This window comes from Primulina tabacum, chromosome 12 (assembly GCF_025594145.1).
Source record: "Primulina tabacum isolate GXHZ01 chromosome 12, ASM2559414v2, whole genome shotgun sequence".
In the NCBI taxonomy this organism is placed as follows: Eukaryota; Viridiplantae; Streptophyta; class Magnoliopsida; order Lamiales; family Gesneriaceae; genus Primulina; species Primulina tabacum.
In genome coordinates, this window is record NC_134561.1 from 768891 (window position 1) to 787385 (window position 18495).

At 34.4% G+C, this 18495-nt stretch overlaps 3 protein-coding genes across 6 annotated transcripts; all 3 read right to left on the bottom strand.

Annotated features, from left to right (window-relative positions):
- Positions 1-12: 12 nt before the first annotated feature.
- Positions 13-3695, bottom strand: LOC142520479 (uncharacterized). The gene is made up of 5 exons (XM_075623460.1): positions 3397-3695; positions 2120-2193; positions 1951-2054; positions 1785-1850; positions 13-560 (listed from the first exon to the last, which is right to left on the bottom strand). Exons 1-5 carry the CDS (start codon positions 3462-3464, stop codon positions 291-293), a joined length of 582 nt encoding a protein of 193 aa, XP_075479575.1. The 5' UTR covers positions 3465-3695; the 3' UTR covers positions 13-290.
- Positions 3696-7097: 3402 nt separating this feature from the next.
- Positions 7098-12704, bottom strand: LOC142520734 (pentatricopeptide repeat-containing protein At2g27800, mitochondrial-like). Of its 4 annotated transcripts, none has more exons than XR_012813980.1 (4): positions 12404-12704; positions 9328-10752; positions 7777-7928; positions 7098-7689 (listed from the first exon to the last, which is right to left on the bottom strand). XR_012813980.1 is itself a non-coding variant. In XM_075623842.1 (4 exons), the coding sequence occupies exons 3-4, from the start codon at positions 10559-10561 to the stop codon at positions 7897-7899; spliced, it is 1266 nt and encodes a 421-aa protein (XP_075479957.1). In that variant the 5' UTR covers positions 10562-10752; positions 12121-12290; positions 12404-12704; the 3' UTR covers positions 7101-7896. The 4 variants fall into 4 exon arrangements, 2 of the variants coding, with proteins under 2 accessions (XP_075479957.1, XP_075479956.1); XM_075623842.1 differs by adding an exon at positions 12121-12290 and having other exon boundaries at positions 7101-7928; XR_012813979.1 differs by having other exon boundaries at positions 7103-7697.
- Positions 12705-13961: 1257 nt separating this feature from the next.
- LOC142520959 (receptor kinase-like protein Xa21) lies at positions 13962-17424 on the bottom strand. The gene is given in 3 exon segments (XM_075624123.1): positions 13962-14536; positions 14746-17293; positions 17295-17424. Coding segments are annotated over 3 exon segments (3009 nt in total). The 5' UTR covers positions 17403-17424; the 3' UTR covers positions 13962-14183.
- Positions 17425-18495: the final 1071 nt, after the last annotated feature.

Genomic DNA, 18495 nt, shown 5'->3' on the forward strand with positions numbered 1-18495 from the left:
TAAGAAAATCAATGCAAAATTAACATTAAATAAGACAAATCAAGATATTTTCCAGTTTGACTACATCTTTTTTTGAAATAGATGCAAATGAAAAAAACTCAACTCGCACCAAATTCTTTTTCCTCTATATTGTTATTTGCTCGCCCCCTCACAAATAAATGGGAGTGGGATGGACAAGGACATAAAGAAAATTTGATCGGAAGCATCCAAATTTGGTAAGATATAAGATCAAACTCGAGCTTGGGGAATAACACGACTAATATCTTGTCTCTGGTAAAATGTAAATGACACTATATCCAAATGCTAGCAAAAGCGTCTTCAAGTGCCCTTTTCTTGGTCATCTCTATACTCCACCCCCCTGCTCTGGCTGCTTTTTCCCCTCGAAGTTTCATCTTTTCCTCATCTTTGTAGTCGACTCCCAGCATCTCGTGACTAGAGCCCAGAGGAAGGGGTTGTGGGGCCATTCCTGTTGGACGGGGCTGAGCAATTCCGGCCCCGGCCAGCGCTGGTGCATAATGCCCCTGAGTACCAGTGCTGCTTCCAGCTTGGGAGCTTGATGACTAAATGGATGATGTAAGAATAAAAAAACACTTTAAACAAAGGCTAAACCATATCGAAAATATAGTGTGTGTGATAACAGAAGAAAGCACATGCATAGCTTGCATGATAGCAAAATAAAAAAGGCCATTGACAAGGAAAGACTTGGAGATGCATCTTTGAATTGGTATTGTACAGTCAGATCCTATATAATTCATTTTTCTTAATTGAAGGAAATCAAAGAACCAAGGATCTGATTGATTAAAAATTTTGAAATCAAGAATTTTAAATCAAGCTTTAACACCTGTGCCACTACCAGTGATGGCAATAGATTACAAAATCCACCCAATAATAGTATCATTTAAAACGATACACCATACATATCATTTTTTCAACTCGTATCATTACATCCAAATACAAGATAAGAAAATTCGCAACATGGTGTTTGACAAATTAAAGCAGGAAAACAAAAAGACATGTAACATTAAAGTTTGAAGGCAAAGAAACAAACAGAAACAAATGGCTTTGTTCTACCTAAGGAATATAAAACCGCATATTCATGTTAAAAAGAAGATAAGTCTTTCCAATGTACTACATAGTTGTAGTGCATGATTGGTAGCTTAACTGAGAGTTTTCATAATGAAAGGTTATAATCTAAAAAGACAACTTTTAGTGTGAAAGATAATAACATTCCATTGGATCCGACGAATCATTCTATATTACGAAAATTCATTGTCTCAAGGGAAATAACATATCTTAACTTCATGTGACCGCTTCGCAACTAGTTGTTATGGCAGAAGTGCTCTCATGTGATAGTTGTTGAAAGAGAGCTACGAACTACTTCATCAAATGCAAATGAATACAGCAAATGAGAAACTAGTAATAAGTTTCACTCGACCGTTGAAATTCATGGATTTAGGGAGTTACACAGCATTGAACTAACAAGCCAGAAATGAAATAATTCAACAAAGAGGAACAAATTTACAACATTCATGAAGGTACCGTAGTTATGCTAACTGAATTCGTGGCTATTACGAAAGAAAGACCACAATCATTTCCTCCAATAGGTGAAGCACCATTCACGGTAAATAGCATTGATACTCATGAGATGAAACAAAAGAGAGCCAGGAAAAGATGATAGGAAAAGAGCAACTACTAAACTTGATGACGGCTGTGAAAGGTGGATGAAGGTATTGTAACTAAGCCACAAATGCCATGTCATTCAAAATGCAATAAAATTAACCCACCACATCAACACCAGTCTGCACAAGCTGCCCCCTGCTTGCTGTCAGAGCTGCTGCATATTCCTCGGCCTACTTGACCAAAGAAACACCAATAATCGATAAAACAGTTCTTTTTACCACAACTACTATCCGAAGAGCACCACTTAATGCAACAAAAAATTGACAAAACCTTGCGAGCTTGAGCATTCATGATCTGTTCAGCATTCTCTCTCTGGTACTGAGCAATTCTCACTTCAATAGCGGGAACATCTATTCCTTCAGATAAATTCACAACTGCAAGCAAATATTTTCAGATGAACACTGACACAGAGCATCCGACAATAAACAGGTACACTTACTCATGTCCTCTACTTCCTCCAGGTAATCATTGTATTCCCTTAATGATGTGAAATCTTCCACTCTTTTATTGTATCTGTGAGTTTGAGATGTTACACGTACAGACATTTAGTAAGCCAATAAAGGATGGTAGGGTAATAAAATAAGATATGCATTGATGCCCTTGTTTACCCAAATAAAAACAACAATCAAGTAAATGATGGTAAAACCATAAGTTGAGAGAAGAACATAAAAAAAATAATTTCACAGAAATTATACAACATAAGCGTACAATTCATAGAAGGAACATACTGTCGCACCCTTTTGCAAAAGAAATATTAGATTCTTTAAATTATGAACTCTTCCATACTTTGATTTCAAGTGGGACATTGTCATGTATACAAATTTAGAAGTAACGTCAAGATAGAAGCCTTAAGATTCATCCAAAAGTGATTCTTCGATATTCTGAATTTCTCAAATAAATCTATAAACCCATTAACTAATACGAATCTACATCTGAAAATACCCACAAAATATTATTATACACATGTAAATTAATGACAGGACATTAAACAAGTTTATAAAAGTTATGACAATATTTCTATCAAGTAAATATTATTCTAGGAAAACCAAAAAAGTACCCTCTCAATTCGCCAAATAATCATTCTCAATTCGGTACAGCTACATGTCGATGGAATGATTTCACATCTTTTGATTCCAAATCCTAGCGTAATTTTTTAATCCATGGATTCGGATCCCTCAACTTCACTTCAAGTTATTTTTAATTCAAAACAAGACAATTTAAATTCTCAACTTTAGCAGTCATTTCAAATCATTTCTTCCAAATCCATTCCCAAAATTAAATGATTCGATCCAAGTGCAACATATGGGTGCATTTCAATTTCACATATGGGTGCATTTGAATTGAGCTATTTGAAACAAAGAGATTTCAATTTCACACCACGAAAATTTAAGTATTCGTATAAACAAATATAGATGTTTTCAAATGCACCAACCATTGGTCTCAGTTAAAATCCAAACTTCAACTTCGTTCTCAAATCAAGTTCTTTGATTCATAGGAAACCAAATCCTCTTGCTGCTAGCAATTTCCAATAAAATGACAAATTTGATACAAAACAGCCGGTTAAAGTGCTAAGCTAACATTATTTTGGCCAATTTCCACCTACTGTTCACTAGCAAAAGTGGAACACAAAATCATAAAATCTCTTTTAAACGAGTTAAAAAGACAAATACGTAATAGATTTTAAGCATAATCAAGATACCAAAACAACAAGCTTACATGCTGGCAATCCGCTTCCGAATGGCCATTTCCTTAGAAAAGGCATTTGTTCCAGAAGCCACCACCATTCTTTAAATTGGAATTCGAGTGGGATGATTTTCTGTTAAATAATGTATCTTTTTTCAAAATTGCGAGCTCCGAGGGATTAGTTTACCCGGAGAATCCATCAAAGGATGCAGGCCCACGACCGGGAAGAGGTGGAGCCACCGCTCGAGGCGGCGGACTGGACCAGGTTGGGTCTGGAAATTAGGGGAGGAACGAGAGAGAGTGTTGAAATCTCTCAATTTTATTCCGAATAAAATCACATCAATCATCCAAAATTATTATAGACCACGCAAAATGGAAAAATTGGTGATAAATCCCTGATCAGCTACACAAATTAGTGTCCAGTCCCTAGATCTGGAAAATTTATGCTGCAATATCTGATACAGACAGTCTCACGGATCGTATTTTGTGAGACGGATATCTTATTTGGGTCATCCATAAAAAATATTATTTTTTATGTTAAGAACATTACTTTTTATTGTAGGATTGACCCGTATCAAAGATAAAGATTCGTGAGACCGTCTTACAAAAGACCTACTGAACTTATTTTAAACTCTCCGATCAGCTAATTTCCATATTTTCCCATTTTATTTTTATCTTTACTCTTATTCTAGCTCCTCCTTCACTCACGATTTAATCCACTTTTATTTTTTTGCCCATTCATTCACGCAGGAAAACTCAATCCCTACCCACCAAAACAAACCGACATCGACAGCCATCGATGAAACTCATTGATGGTGAAATCAGTCCTAAGAATTCTGATTTTGGGGTTAAAAAAACACTCAAATCCTACATGTATACATGGGAGGCAAAGAAGGGCAGCGGAAGTTGTTGCTAAGTTAACTATATTTGCTTTGATCCTATTGTTTTATTGTCTTATTCGTGATTTTAGGCTTGGGTTAATTTCAAAATCTGCGTCTGAACTGGTGAGACTTGCAGGAATCGGACCTTAAATTTCCCATGAGTATCACATGGAAAATAGATTCGGTGTGAGATCAAGACAATAGTGATTCAATTTCATGTGAAGGCTAATGGATTTATGTTTTCTTCTCATGCAATAGTTTGTAAATAATTCATTGTTATGACATACAAATATGTCAAATTTTCTTAAAATATTTAGATTCACTGTATTTTCTTTCAAAGTGGTGTTTCAAGCTTAAGTTCTACAATGCCTCTGGTTATATGAAGTTAGTTGGCTGGATGATTTCAACGAATATTGGAGAGGTGATGCACGGAATCTCTTATTTAGTGGACACTTGAATTTATCATTCAACAAGCATGCAGTGCTTCTAGTTAAGAAAATAGCACGGAATTATGTCACAACATGATAAAATTCGTGGAATCCGTTACTTGAAAAATAGAACTCTAGAATAACTTAATTTGTTGTAACAGGCCGTAGGACTGGTAAAAGAGTAGGTTTTTGTGAGACGATCTCACGAATCTTTATCTGTGAGACGTGTCAACCATACCGATATTCACAATAAAAAGTATGTTCTTAGCATAAAAAGTAATATATTTTTATGGATGACCCAAATAAGATATTCATCTCACAAAATACGACCCGTGAGACCGTCTCACATAAGTTTTTGTCATAGGGCAAAAATGGTTAAATTTTTTAATATTTTTTATTGGTTGAAGATTTATGTATTGTATCATAACCCTTAAAATACTAAACTTTATAACAATGAAAATGGATATCAAATTTTTGCTTTTAAAACTTAGATTTCAACCGTTTTTGAGGCGGTAGAAAATTTTTCTCAAACGTTTAATGTACGTTGGTCACACTTGACTTATCTATTCGTTTTTATGCCCATTGGTTATTGATCGGACGAGAAACAAAAGTATCAAGTTTCAGAAGGATAATTGCACTTACATCTAAATCTGAGTCCCTTTGGGAAACTGAAATTTTTGTTGTTGATCATGTTCTTGAAGAGTTTTTTTAGCTGATGATCATGTTCTTGATTGGTTACTGTCGATTTTTTCCATACTTTAAGTATAATAATGTCATTGTATTATAAAAAATTTATTGTTTAATTTTGAATTAGTTATTTATTAGTTCATTTAATATATTTAATTAAACTAATAAATGTTGTAATAATAGTAAAAAAAAAACTACTAAATCCAATAAAAAATGATAGATAATTGATGAATGGTGAATCTTATTATATTTTAAAAGAATATTTAGCATGAATATCGTATGAAAATATGTGTGTAATTTGAAAAATATATTCTCCATTTATTTGAATAGTTTCTTTAATTTATAGATTTATTTTTTTTAGTTCTTATTTATTTATTTATCATTTTCATAATATTTTGAGTTAGTAATAAGATAAAGGTGATTCCCCTATAAATTTTTCTATAATTTATATTCATGATAATAGTTCATTTCTCCACACTTACTTACTAAATATGCATTTGAGTTTGTAATAAAACAAAGGTGATTGATTCCCCAATAAATCAATGCTTAAATTCTCGTGTTTTATGCTTAATTGTATCCTTATTATACAGTATTTGTGAATTGATATGCTTAAATCATCATATTTTATACCAACATTAATGTTGATCATATAGTCTTATATATGTTTGATAGACAAAACTCATGGTAATAAGTTTAACTCAAGGTGATATAACCGAAATTATGATAATAAGTTCTAATATTTCTCAACTCTTACTCATTAAATATCCATAAAAGTTAATAATAAAACAAATGTGGTTATCGTGTAAATTTATGCTCAACTTCACATGTTTTATACTAGAGTGTAACCACAATATACCATATTTGTGAGTTATTATTCTCAATTTTATGACAATAATATTTTTTTTAGGGTCTTGTGGTTGATCGAAACAAATCATGGTAATAATCTCATTTCTTGACTCTTATTCATGTAATATGTAAATGAGTTATTTTTATGACAAAAGTGGTTCTCATTTAAATTTATGCTCAAATTCTCATGTTTTATACTCATTTGTAGCCACATTATATCATATTTGTGAGACATTACACCTGAATTATCATATTGTTTTCATTAATATTGTTGATATAATCTTATGTTTGGTAGATCAAAATCGTGGGAAAAAGTTCGCTCTTATCTCTTACTCATCAAATATCCATACGAGTTAGTGGCAGGGTCGATTGTTCGTGTTATTTCGCGTTGTTTTAGGTCCGTTATTGCGTGATTTTTTTTTCAGGTCCGTATTTTATTATTTTATTTTATAAATTGTGTCTTTGTGTCACTATATTTGTGACGGTTGATTTTTAGAAAAGTGGGAAAATATGAAAATCAGTGGACCTTGATGGTGGTTTCTCTCCGAATTTATGCTCATATTCTCTTATGTACCAAATTGCAAACAAATTATATTGCAATTGTTTTAATTTGTGCCGTAATTAAACTATTTTATGTTATTAATTTAGGTGATCATGTCTTATATTTAGTAGATAAAAAACATGATAAGAAATATTTTTCTAAAACATTACTTACTGATAAGACATATAAGTTTGGGTCAAGATAATAATGATTCTATCAATGGGGTATTTTGTTTGTATGAAGACTATATATTCTGACTCTGCTATATATGAATAGTTTCAGAAGTTCGACTTGAAGGCTGTCTTATCATTTACATGAACAATTATATTTGTTGTATTAATGAATTTCTTTTGCTTAAAAAATATATGATATAATCAAATCTTGGAAATTCTTTTTATGACTTTAGATAACACCATTTCTCCCCCTTGTATGAAAACTTGTGCTACAACTAGCAGCCAATATTACCTGCTTCACCCCTCTCTATCCCCCACCTGCCCCAATTCCAAGTGGCTTCGCTAACACCTGATCAGAAATTTGAGAACTTATAGAAGCCAAAGTTTGGCATTTCTAGACCATTCTCTAGTTGAATGCTTTCTGGGTATTATCTGCATGATTCGGTTTTTCTACATCTTTTTCTACAAGAGATAATAAGAAAATCTGTCATTCTATGACAGTGAATAGGGGAAATTCACTCGACTAGTGTAAAGAATATGGGGGAGGACATGGTCATGACGAGCCTTTCTATCTTAATGCCAAGCACATGTACAACTTGGACAGGATGAAAAATAAGAAACTGACTGACACTTCTCCCAGCATTTTGTGACTAGAGCCCAGAGGAAGGGGTTGTGGGGCCATTCCTGTTGGATGGGGCTGAGCAATTCCGGCCCTGGCCAGCGCTGGTGCATAATGCCCCTGAGTACCAGTGCTGCTTCCAGCTTGGGAGCTTGATGACTAAATGGATGATGTAAGAGTAAAAAAACACGTTAAACAAAGGCTAAACCATATCAAAGATATGGAGTGAGATGAGAACCTTCGCTACAATTGACAGTCGTTCATCATCACAAAATTCCTCTGTAGAATCGCCCTAACCCAAGCAAATTGGTTTCCAATAATCCATCAGTAGCTTTCAGCAGATCACCATAAGATATCCTCAAAACATCTCTTCACATCCCATGCGCCACCCTGTAAAAAATCATTAATCGGCAATGATAAACATTATATGCAGAAATAGCCATTGGTCATAATATACAAACTTATATAGGTTTCTTGGATTATCTTAAGCTAATGCAACGCCATGTTCATCATGATGGGAGGTTTAAAGCAATAGAGGACTGTCAATCAGACCGATTCAACATAAAATAAGTTCCATCATGTCCACATTTTATTCTTTTGAACTCCACAGATGTGGAAGCATCCTCAAGGCTGAACCAGTATGGAGCAATTTTACTCAACGACGAAAACTTTTACTAGGTTTTCGATGAGTCAGGTTCTAGGAGGCTAAACCATGGGTGCAAGACAAAAGATAATAAACCACGTCTCCTCCAACTATGTTGATTAGTTCCTTTGTTACACTCACAAATAATTTTGTCAACGGAATGCTAATGATCAGAACAAAGAGGATGCAATCATACCATAAATTGGGTACATATTGAAATTACAATACAACCCAGAGTTTCCTCTGTGTACGTGTTCTCTCCACTTTGTCCTAATTAAGCTAGTAAAAACACTCAAGAAATAATATGACCGAATGCCTTCTCTATTTTAATTCCTCTGATTATATTCCACCCTTGCCCCTCCCCATGTCATTCCCTCTAAAAAAAATTTCATAGCTTAGATACAGACTTTGGCCAATTTATTTAAGCCTATTACAATATCACCCTCATGACTAATTAGCCTCGATAGACTTAGTTCCTACCATCCTTCAGGTTGCATTTGAGTGAAAGGACAAACACACACACACACACATACAGACAGATATATATATATATATATATATATTATTTTTTCAAAGTAAAGGATTAACATTTGGAGGCGAAAAAAATGAAATAAAGATTTCCAATCTGTCCAAGGTTGAGAGGATTTGTAGTCCATAGTATCATCTACACATTTTGAAATGTTAGATTAAAATTAAAATTATTTAATAGTATTCATGCAACAAATTATCAAATAACGAAACTTATCATTCTGAATTCATCAACTCATAGTCCAAACACTAATCCATTTGTTACAGAATCAATCACTCACAGATGAGATAAATATCTGTCACAAAGTTGTGACACGATAATGACAAAGGGCATGATTAGTTTGATATTGGTTTAATTTTGTTTTATTCTTACTCTGGAATGTTGTGAAGTCGTGAATAACTGTAGCTCTTCATTTTCATCTATTATCCACTTTAATGCATTATAAGGTGAAATAGAGATTCCGGTATATAGCATAAAAACTTGCAAATATTGAAATTATAGTAAATTATAATTGAATATTAAAATACACATCTTGTGTCAAAAAATATTTCTAACATGTACAATTTTGAATTTTGGATAACCATATTTTGAAGAGATTTGACAAAAATGCACATCACCTGAATCCAAAAGCTCCTTGTATGTTTGCCCATTGACAAGGTGCTTCTCTTGCAACTTCTCCAACAATCTCATAGCATCCCTGACACTTCTCTGCCGAGACAGTTCATCAAGCACAGTTCGGTAAGTGATGAAGTCAGGCAACCTTTGACTTTCAGCCATCTCCCACAAGAATTCCACAGCTCCATCGATCTCTCCTTGAAGAGCCAAAGAGTTCACAAGGGAGTTGTACGATTTACTGCTAGGCACAAAGCCACTTTTCTTCATTTTATCACAAAGCTCTCTTGCATTATTTGTTCGTCCTTGGGCACATAACCCATAGATCAAATAGTCATACGAAAATGAGTTGGGCTGACAATTGTACACCACACCCATCTGATGGAAAATCCTAAGAGCATCATTTACATGAAGTGAAAGCACATATCCTTTGATCATACAATTCAAACAAAAGATATCAGGCTCGACTCCATCATCAACCATTTTCTTGAACAAAGATCTTATAGTTTCCATGTACAAGTGGTTAATATATGAATTCTTCCCTCTACTCAAAAGGGCAGTAAACAATATATTATATGTTCTAAATGATGGCCTACAATCCAATTTCCGACTGTCGCGCATATGATTATATATATTAACCGCTCGAACAAGCTTCCTAGCTTCAGTAAAATAATAAATCATAGTATTATAAAGAGCCTCAGAACCAATAGAAGGCACAGAAAGCACCTGGTTAACAACATTATCCATTTCCTCGTACCACTTTGATGCGCCTAGTTTCTTGATTGTAACGTGATAAGTACATACACTGTGCCTATACCTGTGCTGGTGAGATGCCCAATTGAAAAGCTCCAAACATACTAAAGGGTCATCTTGTACCACTATAACATCGTGTAGCTCTTCAGGGGTGAATCTGTGCGGGAGTCGGGATATGGCTTGATGAAAAACGGCTTCATTTAGAGTAGGCTTTGCAGCAGCTTTGGCCCTTCTGTTGATTCTTTTTCTCAACGATCTTGGTATTGGCCCTCTGTACGCTCTTGTAGAGTAGTAACAGGGCCTCAAATTTATGCTCATCATTGTGCTTACTGGCTGTGGATCATGAAACCAAACTGGCGTTGCTGAGGAATGAGAAAGAGACTCTAAATCGGAGTGGATTTGGGTAGTGATCAAGTGAAGAAAACTATGAATCGGGGTCTTATAGGCATAAATGTCTTTGAGATGATTTCTGAGTAACAGAAACATATTCAAAACGGAAGCAATTTTTGGTGCTATCGATTGGGGTTGAAATTTGCTTTGATGGAGCTGACAATGTGTGTCAGGGGTTAATGTGGAATATCAAATTTAGGATGGGGTACTACAACTTTAGTCAATTATAAACACAGCCCACAAAAGACAGCATAGTATCTTGCATGGAAACATATAGGATGCTCAACCTGCAGCAATGATACATTCCAACTTTAGAAACATCAAATAATCAACTTGTCCCGAATAGAAATAATAATAACACAGCTAACAAGTAACAACATATAAAATTATACAATAAAAAGCGTAAATCTTAGTAGTTAAGACACAGAGCATGCTAAGAATTAAGATTCACATAAGCCTTAGAGCTCTCCAGCTCAAGGTGAAAATAGGGGTTCAGTAAGGGTGAGCATTCGGTTAAAACCGAACAAAAATAGACCAGAACCGGTTAACCGAATTTGTTTCAAATCAAACCGAACCGAATTTCTCATTAAAAACCGAAACAAATTAAAATCGGTTATTTCATTCAGTAACCAATATAAACGAATTTCTCGGATAAAGAATAAAAGGCAAGAAAATAAATCCAGAAACAAAGTTTGGGCAGATCCCTCAACTTCATGATAAATCCTGGATTGGCAAAAGTCATTTCGAATTTGTTAATCGATGGATTCAGGTCCCTCAACTTCACTTTTAAGTGATTTTTAATCCAAGACAAGGCATTTTAAATTCTCAACTTCAGCAGACATTTCAAATCATTTCTTCCAAATCCATTCCATTCCAAAAACCATAAGTTGAGAGAAGAAGATAAAAATAATAATTTCACATAAACTATACAACATATGCGTACAATTCAGAGAAGGAACATATTGTCGCACCCTTTTGCAAAAGAAATATTAGATTTTTTAAATTATGAACTGTTCCATACTTTGATTTCAAGTGGGACATTGTCATGTATACAAATTTAGAAGTAACGTCAAGATAGAAGCCTTAAGATTCATCCAAAAGTGATTCTTTGATATTCTGAATTTCTCAAATAAATCTATAAACCCATTAACTAATACGAATCTACATCTGAAAATACCCACAAAATATTATTATACACATGTAAATTAATGACAGGACATTAAACAAGTTTATAAAATTTATGACAATATTTCTATCAAGTAAATATTATTCTAGGAAAACCAAGAAAGTACCCTCTCCTGCTTTGAATCATTCACCAAATAATCATTCTCAATTCGGTACAGCTACATGTGGATGGAATGATTTCGCATCTTTGATTCCAAATCCTCACGTAATTTTTTAATCCATGGATTCAGATCCCTCACCTTCACTTCAAGTTATTTTTAGTCCAAAACAAGGCAATATAAATTCTCAACTTTAGCAGCCATTTCGAATCATTTCTTCCAAATCCATTCCGAAAACTAAATTATTCGATCCAAGTGCAACATATGGGTGCATATGAATTGAACTATTTGAAATCAAAGAGATTTCAATTTCACACCTCGAAAATTTAAGTATTTGTATAAACAAAAATAGATGTTTTCAAATGCAGCAACCATTGGTCTCAGTTAAATTCCAGACTTCAACTTCGTTCTCAAATCAAGTTCTTCCATTCATAGGAAACCAAATCCTCTTGCTGCTAGCAATTTCCAATAAAATGACAAATTTGATACAAAACACCCGGTTAAAGTGCTAAGCTAACATTATTTTGGCCAATTTTCGCCTACTGTTCACTAGCAAAAGTCGAAAACAAAATCATAAAATCTCTTTTAAACAAGTTAAAAAGAAAATACGAAATAGATTTTAAGCATAATCAAGATACCAAAACAACAAGCTTACATGCTAGCAATTCGCTTCCAAATGGCCATTTCCTTAGAAAAGGCATTTGTTCCAGAAGCCACCACCATTCTTTGAATTGGGATTCGAGTGGGATGATTTTCTGTGAAATAATATATCTTTTTCAAAATTGCGAGCTCGGAGGGATTAATTCAGCCGGAGAATCCATCAAAGGATGCAGGCCCACGACCGGGAAGAGGTGGAGCCACCGCTCGAGGTGGCGGACTGGGCCAGGTTGGGTCTGGAAATTAGGGGGAGGCACGAGGGAGTGTGTGTTGAAATCTCTGAAATAGTGAATTCATGAAATTATTTCCATTTTATCAAAATTTTATTCAAATAATGAAATATCAATCATCCAAAATTATCACAATTTTTTTAAGAAGTCATATAAAATTAATTTATATAATTTTTTGTGTGATATTGATTTTGATATTAATCAATGAATCAAATATTTATAACTTTACTAAAATTTAAAGATAATTATATAATTCAAATCTTCTCGAATTTATCACTCTAATTTTTAATTTTTTTAAAAAATTTACTTTTAAAAAAAAACTAATTTTACATACACATAAGCATGCTAAGAATATACACAAAAACTCTTGTGAGACGGTCTCACGCATCAATTTCGTGGGTCGAATCTCTTATTTGGGTCATCCATAAATAAATATTACTTTTTAAGCTAAGAATATTACTTTTAATTGTAAATATCGATAGGTTTGTCCGTCTCACAAATAAAGATTCGTGAGGCCGTCAATCAATCGTTGGGCGATTGCTTTGAACATGCTACCTCAACTTCAAGAAGACAGGTCACACAATTCCTTATTTTATAATTATGCCTACGTTCACCAGGAATGATTTGATCCACAATATTCATCTCTTGGCTTTGCATTCCAAAGTCACCCACTGGAGTAGTCATATTTTCATCCAACAGAATGTTACTCAGCTTCAACTCACCATGAATGATGATGGAATTGGTGTGTGCCATGAATTCAGTGGCAGAGCCAGGAATCCGACGCTACCCGAGCTAGAATTTTAAACTCTATCATCTTTTAATATTTTAAATTGATCTATTCGGGCTAATATCAAATTTATCCAAAATTATACAAAAATTACATATAAATTTTTTTTAAAAAAATTGGACCATGCGGGCTAAAGCCCGAGTACAGGAGGCTGTACCTCCGCCCCTTGCCATGGCCCATGATGGTGTACGTATTCAACTGCAGCTGCAATGTCGATGACAATATTACAAAATAATATCACGAGTTTAGAATTTGTGGGTTTTACATTTTAGATCGTATATTTTGATTATAATGCACTATGAAAATAAAATAATAAGACATTTTAGCTTTTTTTAAAAAATAAAAAAGACTAGACTAATAGGTTACACATTAACTTTGAAAATATAAAACTATCCCAAACGCATCAATAACTCTTGTTCTGGCTGTGATTTGAATATCCATGCTTCAGAGTCTTTGGCATAACTTGCTCAATCTACAGACTACATTTCAATGCCTAAGTGAATCCGACAGAAGACGCGCCGCGCCGGTGCATGAAACTGTGCTGCTAAAGTTTGATGTTATATTTAAGGCTTCTAATAAGTTCACAGAGAGCATACAACCAAGAACAAATTACAATTCTAGTCTTCGTACACAATAAAGCATAAATCCAACTTAAATTCTTGATTAAATGTAGCTAGAAAGTACGAGAAATCATAAAGTTTAGAAAGAAAGACACACGATATAAGATGACAAACCAAAAGCTTGCTTCAGTGTAGTGGGAATCAGTCAGCCAAATAAATCTTTCGAATCTTGTCCAATTCAATAACAACATCAGTCATCGTGATTCGATCTTTTGGAAACTCCGTCGAACATGCTACCCCGATTTCAAGAACAGAGTTCAGACAATTCTTGATCTTAGTTTGCATGTTGTGATCTGTGTGTTCAAGCGGAATGATTTGATCTATAATATCCATCTCTTGGCTAACCAAACCATGGTTAACTAAATGGTGGAGGCTCGAATGACCGTTAAGCGCGGCATCGTCTGTTGGTCTTATGTTTGTGAACATCTCCAGCACAAGAATCCCAAAGCTATATACATCCCCTTGCATTGTCATGGAGTTGGTCATCCCATACTCTGAAAATATAATAAAATGGTTCTCCTTTACACATAGAAGAGAATACGATTATAATTAGAGAAAAAAATTCATTCCTAACTATTTCAGTCCCTATTTGGCAATATTGAATAAAGTTGCAGACATGTGATAATCTCCTAATATTATGAAGTATTGAAGTAGAAATTTTTCTTTGTTGTGGAATTTGAAAAAGGAAGGCATCCATATATACCTGGAGGAATATAACCAAAGGTACCCTTGATTGCCACCGAGCTGCTGCTTCCTTCGTATGCTGGATATATGTTCGAAACAACTTTTGCCAATCCAAAGTCGCCCACATGCGCTGTCATATTTTCATCCAACAGAATGTTGCTTGGCTTCAAATCACCATGAATGACGATGGAATTTGTGCCATGGTGTAAGTATTCTATTGCAGATGCAACCTCGAAGACAATATTCAATTTTTGAGCTGTGCTAAGTTTTCTGTTGTTTTCACTTTCAATTTCTATCACAGGATCATTATGCAACCATTTGTCCAAGCTTCCGTTAGCCATAAATTCATAAATCAATGCCATGAAATTGTTCCCCTGGAAGTCTATGCTTTCGCATGCACTCAGTATTTTGAGAAGGTTTCTATGTCTTACTGCTGTTATTGCATTGCATTCTGACATGAAGCTTTTGGAAGCTCCTCGGATGTCAAGATTGAGAACCTTCACGGCAATTGACATTTGTTTGTCATCAACAATTCCTTTGTAGACAGAACCAAATCGGCCTAGCCCAAGCAAATTGGTTTCCGAGAATCCATCAGTAGCTTTCAGCAGATCTGCATAAGATAGCCTCAAAAACATGTCTTCAAATGATGGTGTCAAAGATTGAGTTTTTCTTAATATTCGTCTTCTATAAACGAATCTGTAGATGCATGAAAGTGTAAGGCAGATGGCTCCTGCACCCAACACAGGGATCAATATTTTCAGAAGATTTGAGGAGTGCTCTCTCTTGGAATTTGCAGCATATGAGCAAGGGGGAAGCTTTAGGACAGCTAAACCTCCACACAAATTCTCATTTCCTTCCACCGAAATTGCGCTTTCATTTTGAAATACTCCTTGTGTTGGCACTTGTCCTTGCAGCCTATTAAAGGATAGGTTCAAATTCTTCAGATATAACTCATTTCCCAGAAAACTTGGGATGGGCCCTGATAAATTATTTTGCGAAAGATCCATATCTTCCAAGCCCTTCAAAGCATTAAGTGCATCAGGTATTTTGCCTTCAAGAGAATTGTTTCCTAGGTGAAGTCTTCGCAGCTCAATGCAACTGCTCAAAGTGTTTGGTATAGTTCCGGATAATCTGTTGTGAGATAAGTCCAATTCTACAAGATTACACAATGAACCTACTTGTGGAATTGAACCCATGAAAGCATTGTGGGACAAGTTATAATAAACCAAAATGGATGTCAGGCTAAAAACGTCTCGAGATATTGGCCCAATGAGATCGTTATATGAAAGGTCCAAGTATAGTAAGTTGGTGCAGTTGCTTAGACTTTGAGGCATTGTTCCTCCCAAGTTGTTATAACTCAAGTCAACATCGTTCAACAACGTCAAGTTCGCAAGAGAAGCTGGCACTTCATTTGTCAACTCGTTTCCTCCCATGAATATTTGTCGTACCTTAATTAATTTTCCGATGCCCCAAGGAATAGGACCTTCAAGAAAATTGTTTTCAAAATCGATGTTGGTCAGACCAATGAGGTTTTGAATACCCGAAGGAATGTTCCCATGTATTTGATTGTCTCCTATATACAGGGCACTAAGCTGAATTGAAAGATTAGCAATGGAGTCCGGCAATGAACCAGTCAAAAGATTATTTGTGGCGATTATCATTAGAAGTTTTGTACAATTTATCAAAGATGAAATAAAGCTAATATCTCCCTCCAACCTATTATCATTCACGAAAAGTTCTTGGAGCGCAGAAAACCTGTGGAAATCTTTCGGTATTTGCCCGGTAAATTTGTTTGAAGATAAATATATGCTTTCAAGAAAGGAAGCATTTGAGAGCGAAGAAGGAATAGGTCCATCAAAATTATTTACATCCAATCGAAAAAACCTCAAATTTGGAAGTGTGAAGCCTATATCCCAAGGAATGTTTCCTTGGAGTCTATTGTCGGACATCATGAAATAAGATACACTGGAAATATTATATAAATCGGATGGAACTCCACCAGTCAACTTGTTTTCACTTAAATTGATCAACCATAAGCTCCGGAGAAGTACAAGTGACTCGGGAATTTCTCCTTGCAACACACAGGTTGCTAGAGAGAGTTCGACAAGATTGGTGAGATTTCCAATAAATGGTGGAATAGTGCCTGATAGATTGTTTTTGGCCAAGCCTAAGGCTTCAAGGTTGAACATTGAACCTAGCTCCGGGACTATAATTCCTGTGAGACGGTTGTCGACCAAATTGAGGTAATAAAGATTTGAGCATTGAGAAAGGTTTCTTGGTATATTTCCAGTGAAAGAATTGTTGCTAAACTCAAGAACTTGGAGCCGCCCCAAACGACCAAACTCTTCGGGAATTTCCCCATAAAAGCTATTGTTTTGTAAAATAAACTCTCTGAGAAAAGAGAGATTACCTAAATGGGGTGAAAGGGATCCCACAAGGCCACGAGACACCAAGTTAATGGATACGACTCGACCTCGATGCCTTTTGCTGCACATGATTCCTTTCCAGTCACAAAAATGTACAGTTTCATTCCATGACATTAGAGCCCCCAATGGATCATCATCTACTGGATTTCTTGAAAGCCAGCAGACCTGAAAAATCTGTTTGGTTGCTCAAGCAAGTAGCAGGAGTAATGGCGAAATACAAGAACAAAAGGCTCAACACCAACTCCACCATGGAATGAGTACTTTTACGAGAAATTAGCCTTGCCACTGCTAGTTTTCAACACATACATCGCTACATAGCACGTTTGCTTGTAATGATTGAAGTGGACTAAATTTTAAACGTTCTTTTAATTTATTTCTATAAATTTCTTATAATGTATACAAGATATAGTGAATTTATAATTTTGATAATTGTTCACCACCTATAAATAAATTGTTTTCCTAATTTATCATTTTATTTCACTTGTAAACAGAATATTAATCACACACAAAAAAGTCACAAGGATTAACAAAAAATTAAATGGCTTTATAAATTATATATAACACATCGTATCAAAATATCGACATTTTTTTCTAAAATATCTGATAATCCGTGCAAGACCAAATCACATGATAAAACAAAAGAAGATTTGAGAAAAATTAGTTTTTGAAATTTTTAACTTTATGATATAACCTAACAAATTTTCAAATTTGCAACATTGAATTCATTTCCATTTCTAGAACATCCAAATTATTTTATTGAGGTTGAAAATAAGTTTAAATTGTAAATATATTTATAAAATATAGCTGATTATATATATTTTTTAAATATAATATTGACAAAAAAAAGAAAAAAAAAAAAGAAAACTAAAACTAGCCCCGCCTACTCTTGACTCCAGGTCTTTGTAAACATGGAATTCCATCCAACGACCATAAACACAACACTCCAAATATTGATTTTGACGTGAAATTAAATGAAAACCAACCATTATGTAAAGTGATGAACATTTTTCTTGTACTTAGTTATCGTTGAAAATAACAGATTTTTTCTTGTACTTGGTTATCGTTGAAAATAACAGATTTAGTGTTGAAAATAAGAATGGTAAATATTAAAATTAGTGTGTGATGATTTATTTATTTTTGGATTCTTTCTAAAAAAATTCTATAAATAGGTCTCACAATTTGTGAAGAAAAACACAAATGAGTGAAGAAAATTTTATAAAAGTGTGTAATTTAATATATTTTGTGAGTTTCAGATTTTTACTTTTTACCATAAATTTTTACTTTTAACAGGTTATCAGCACGATACTCGAAGGATCTCCATATTTTTTCAAGCTCCAAAACAC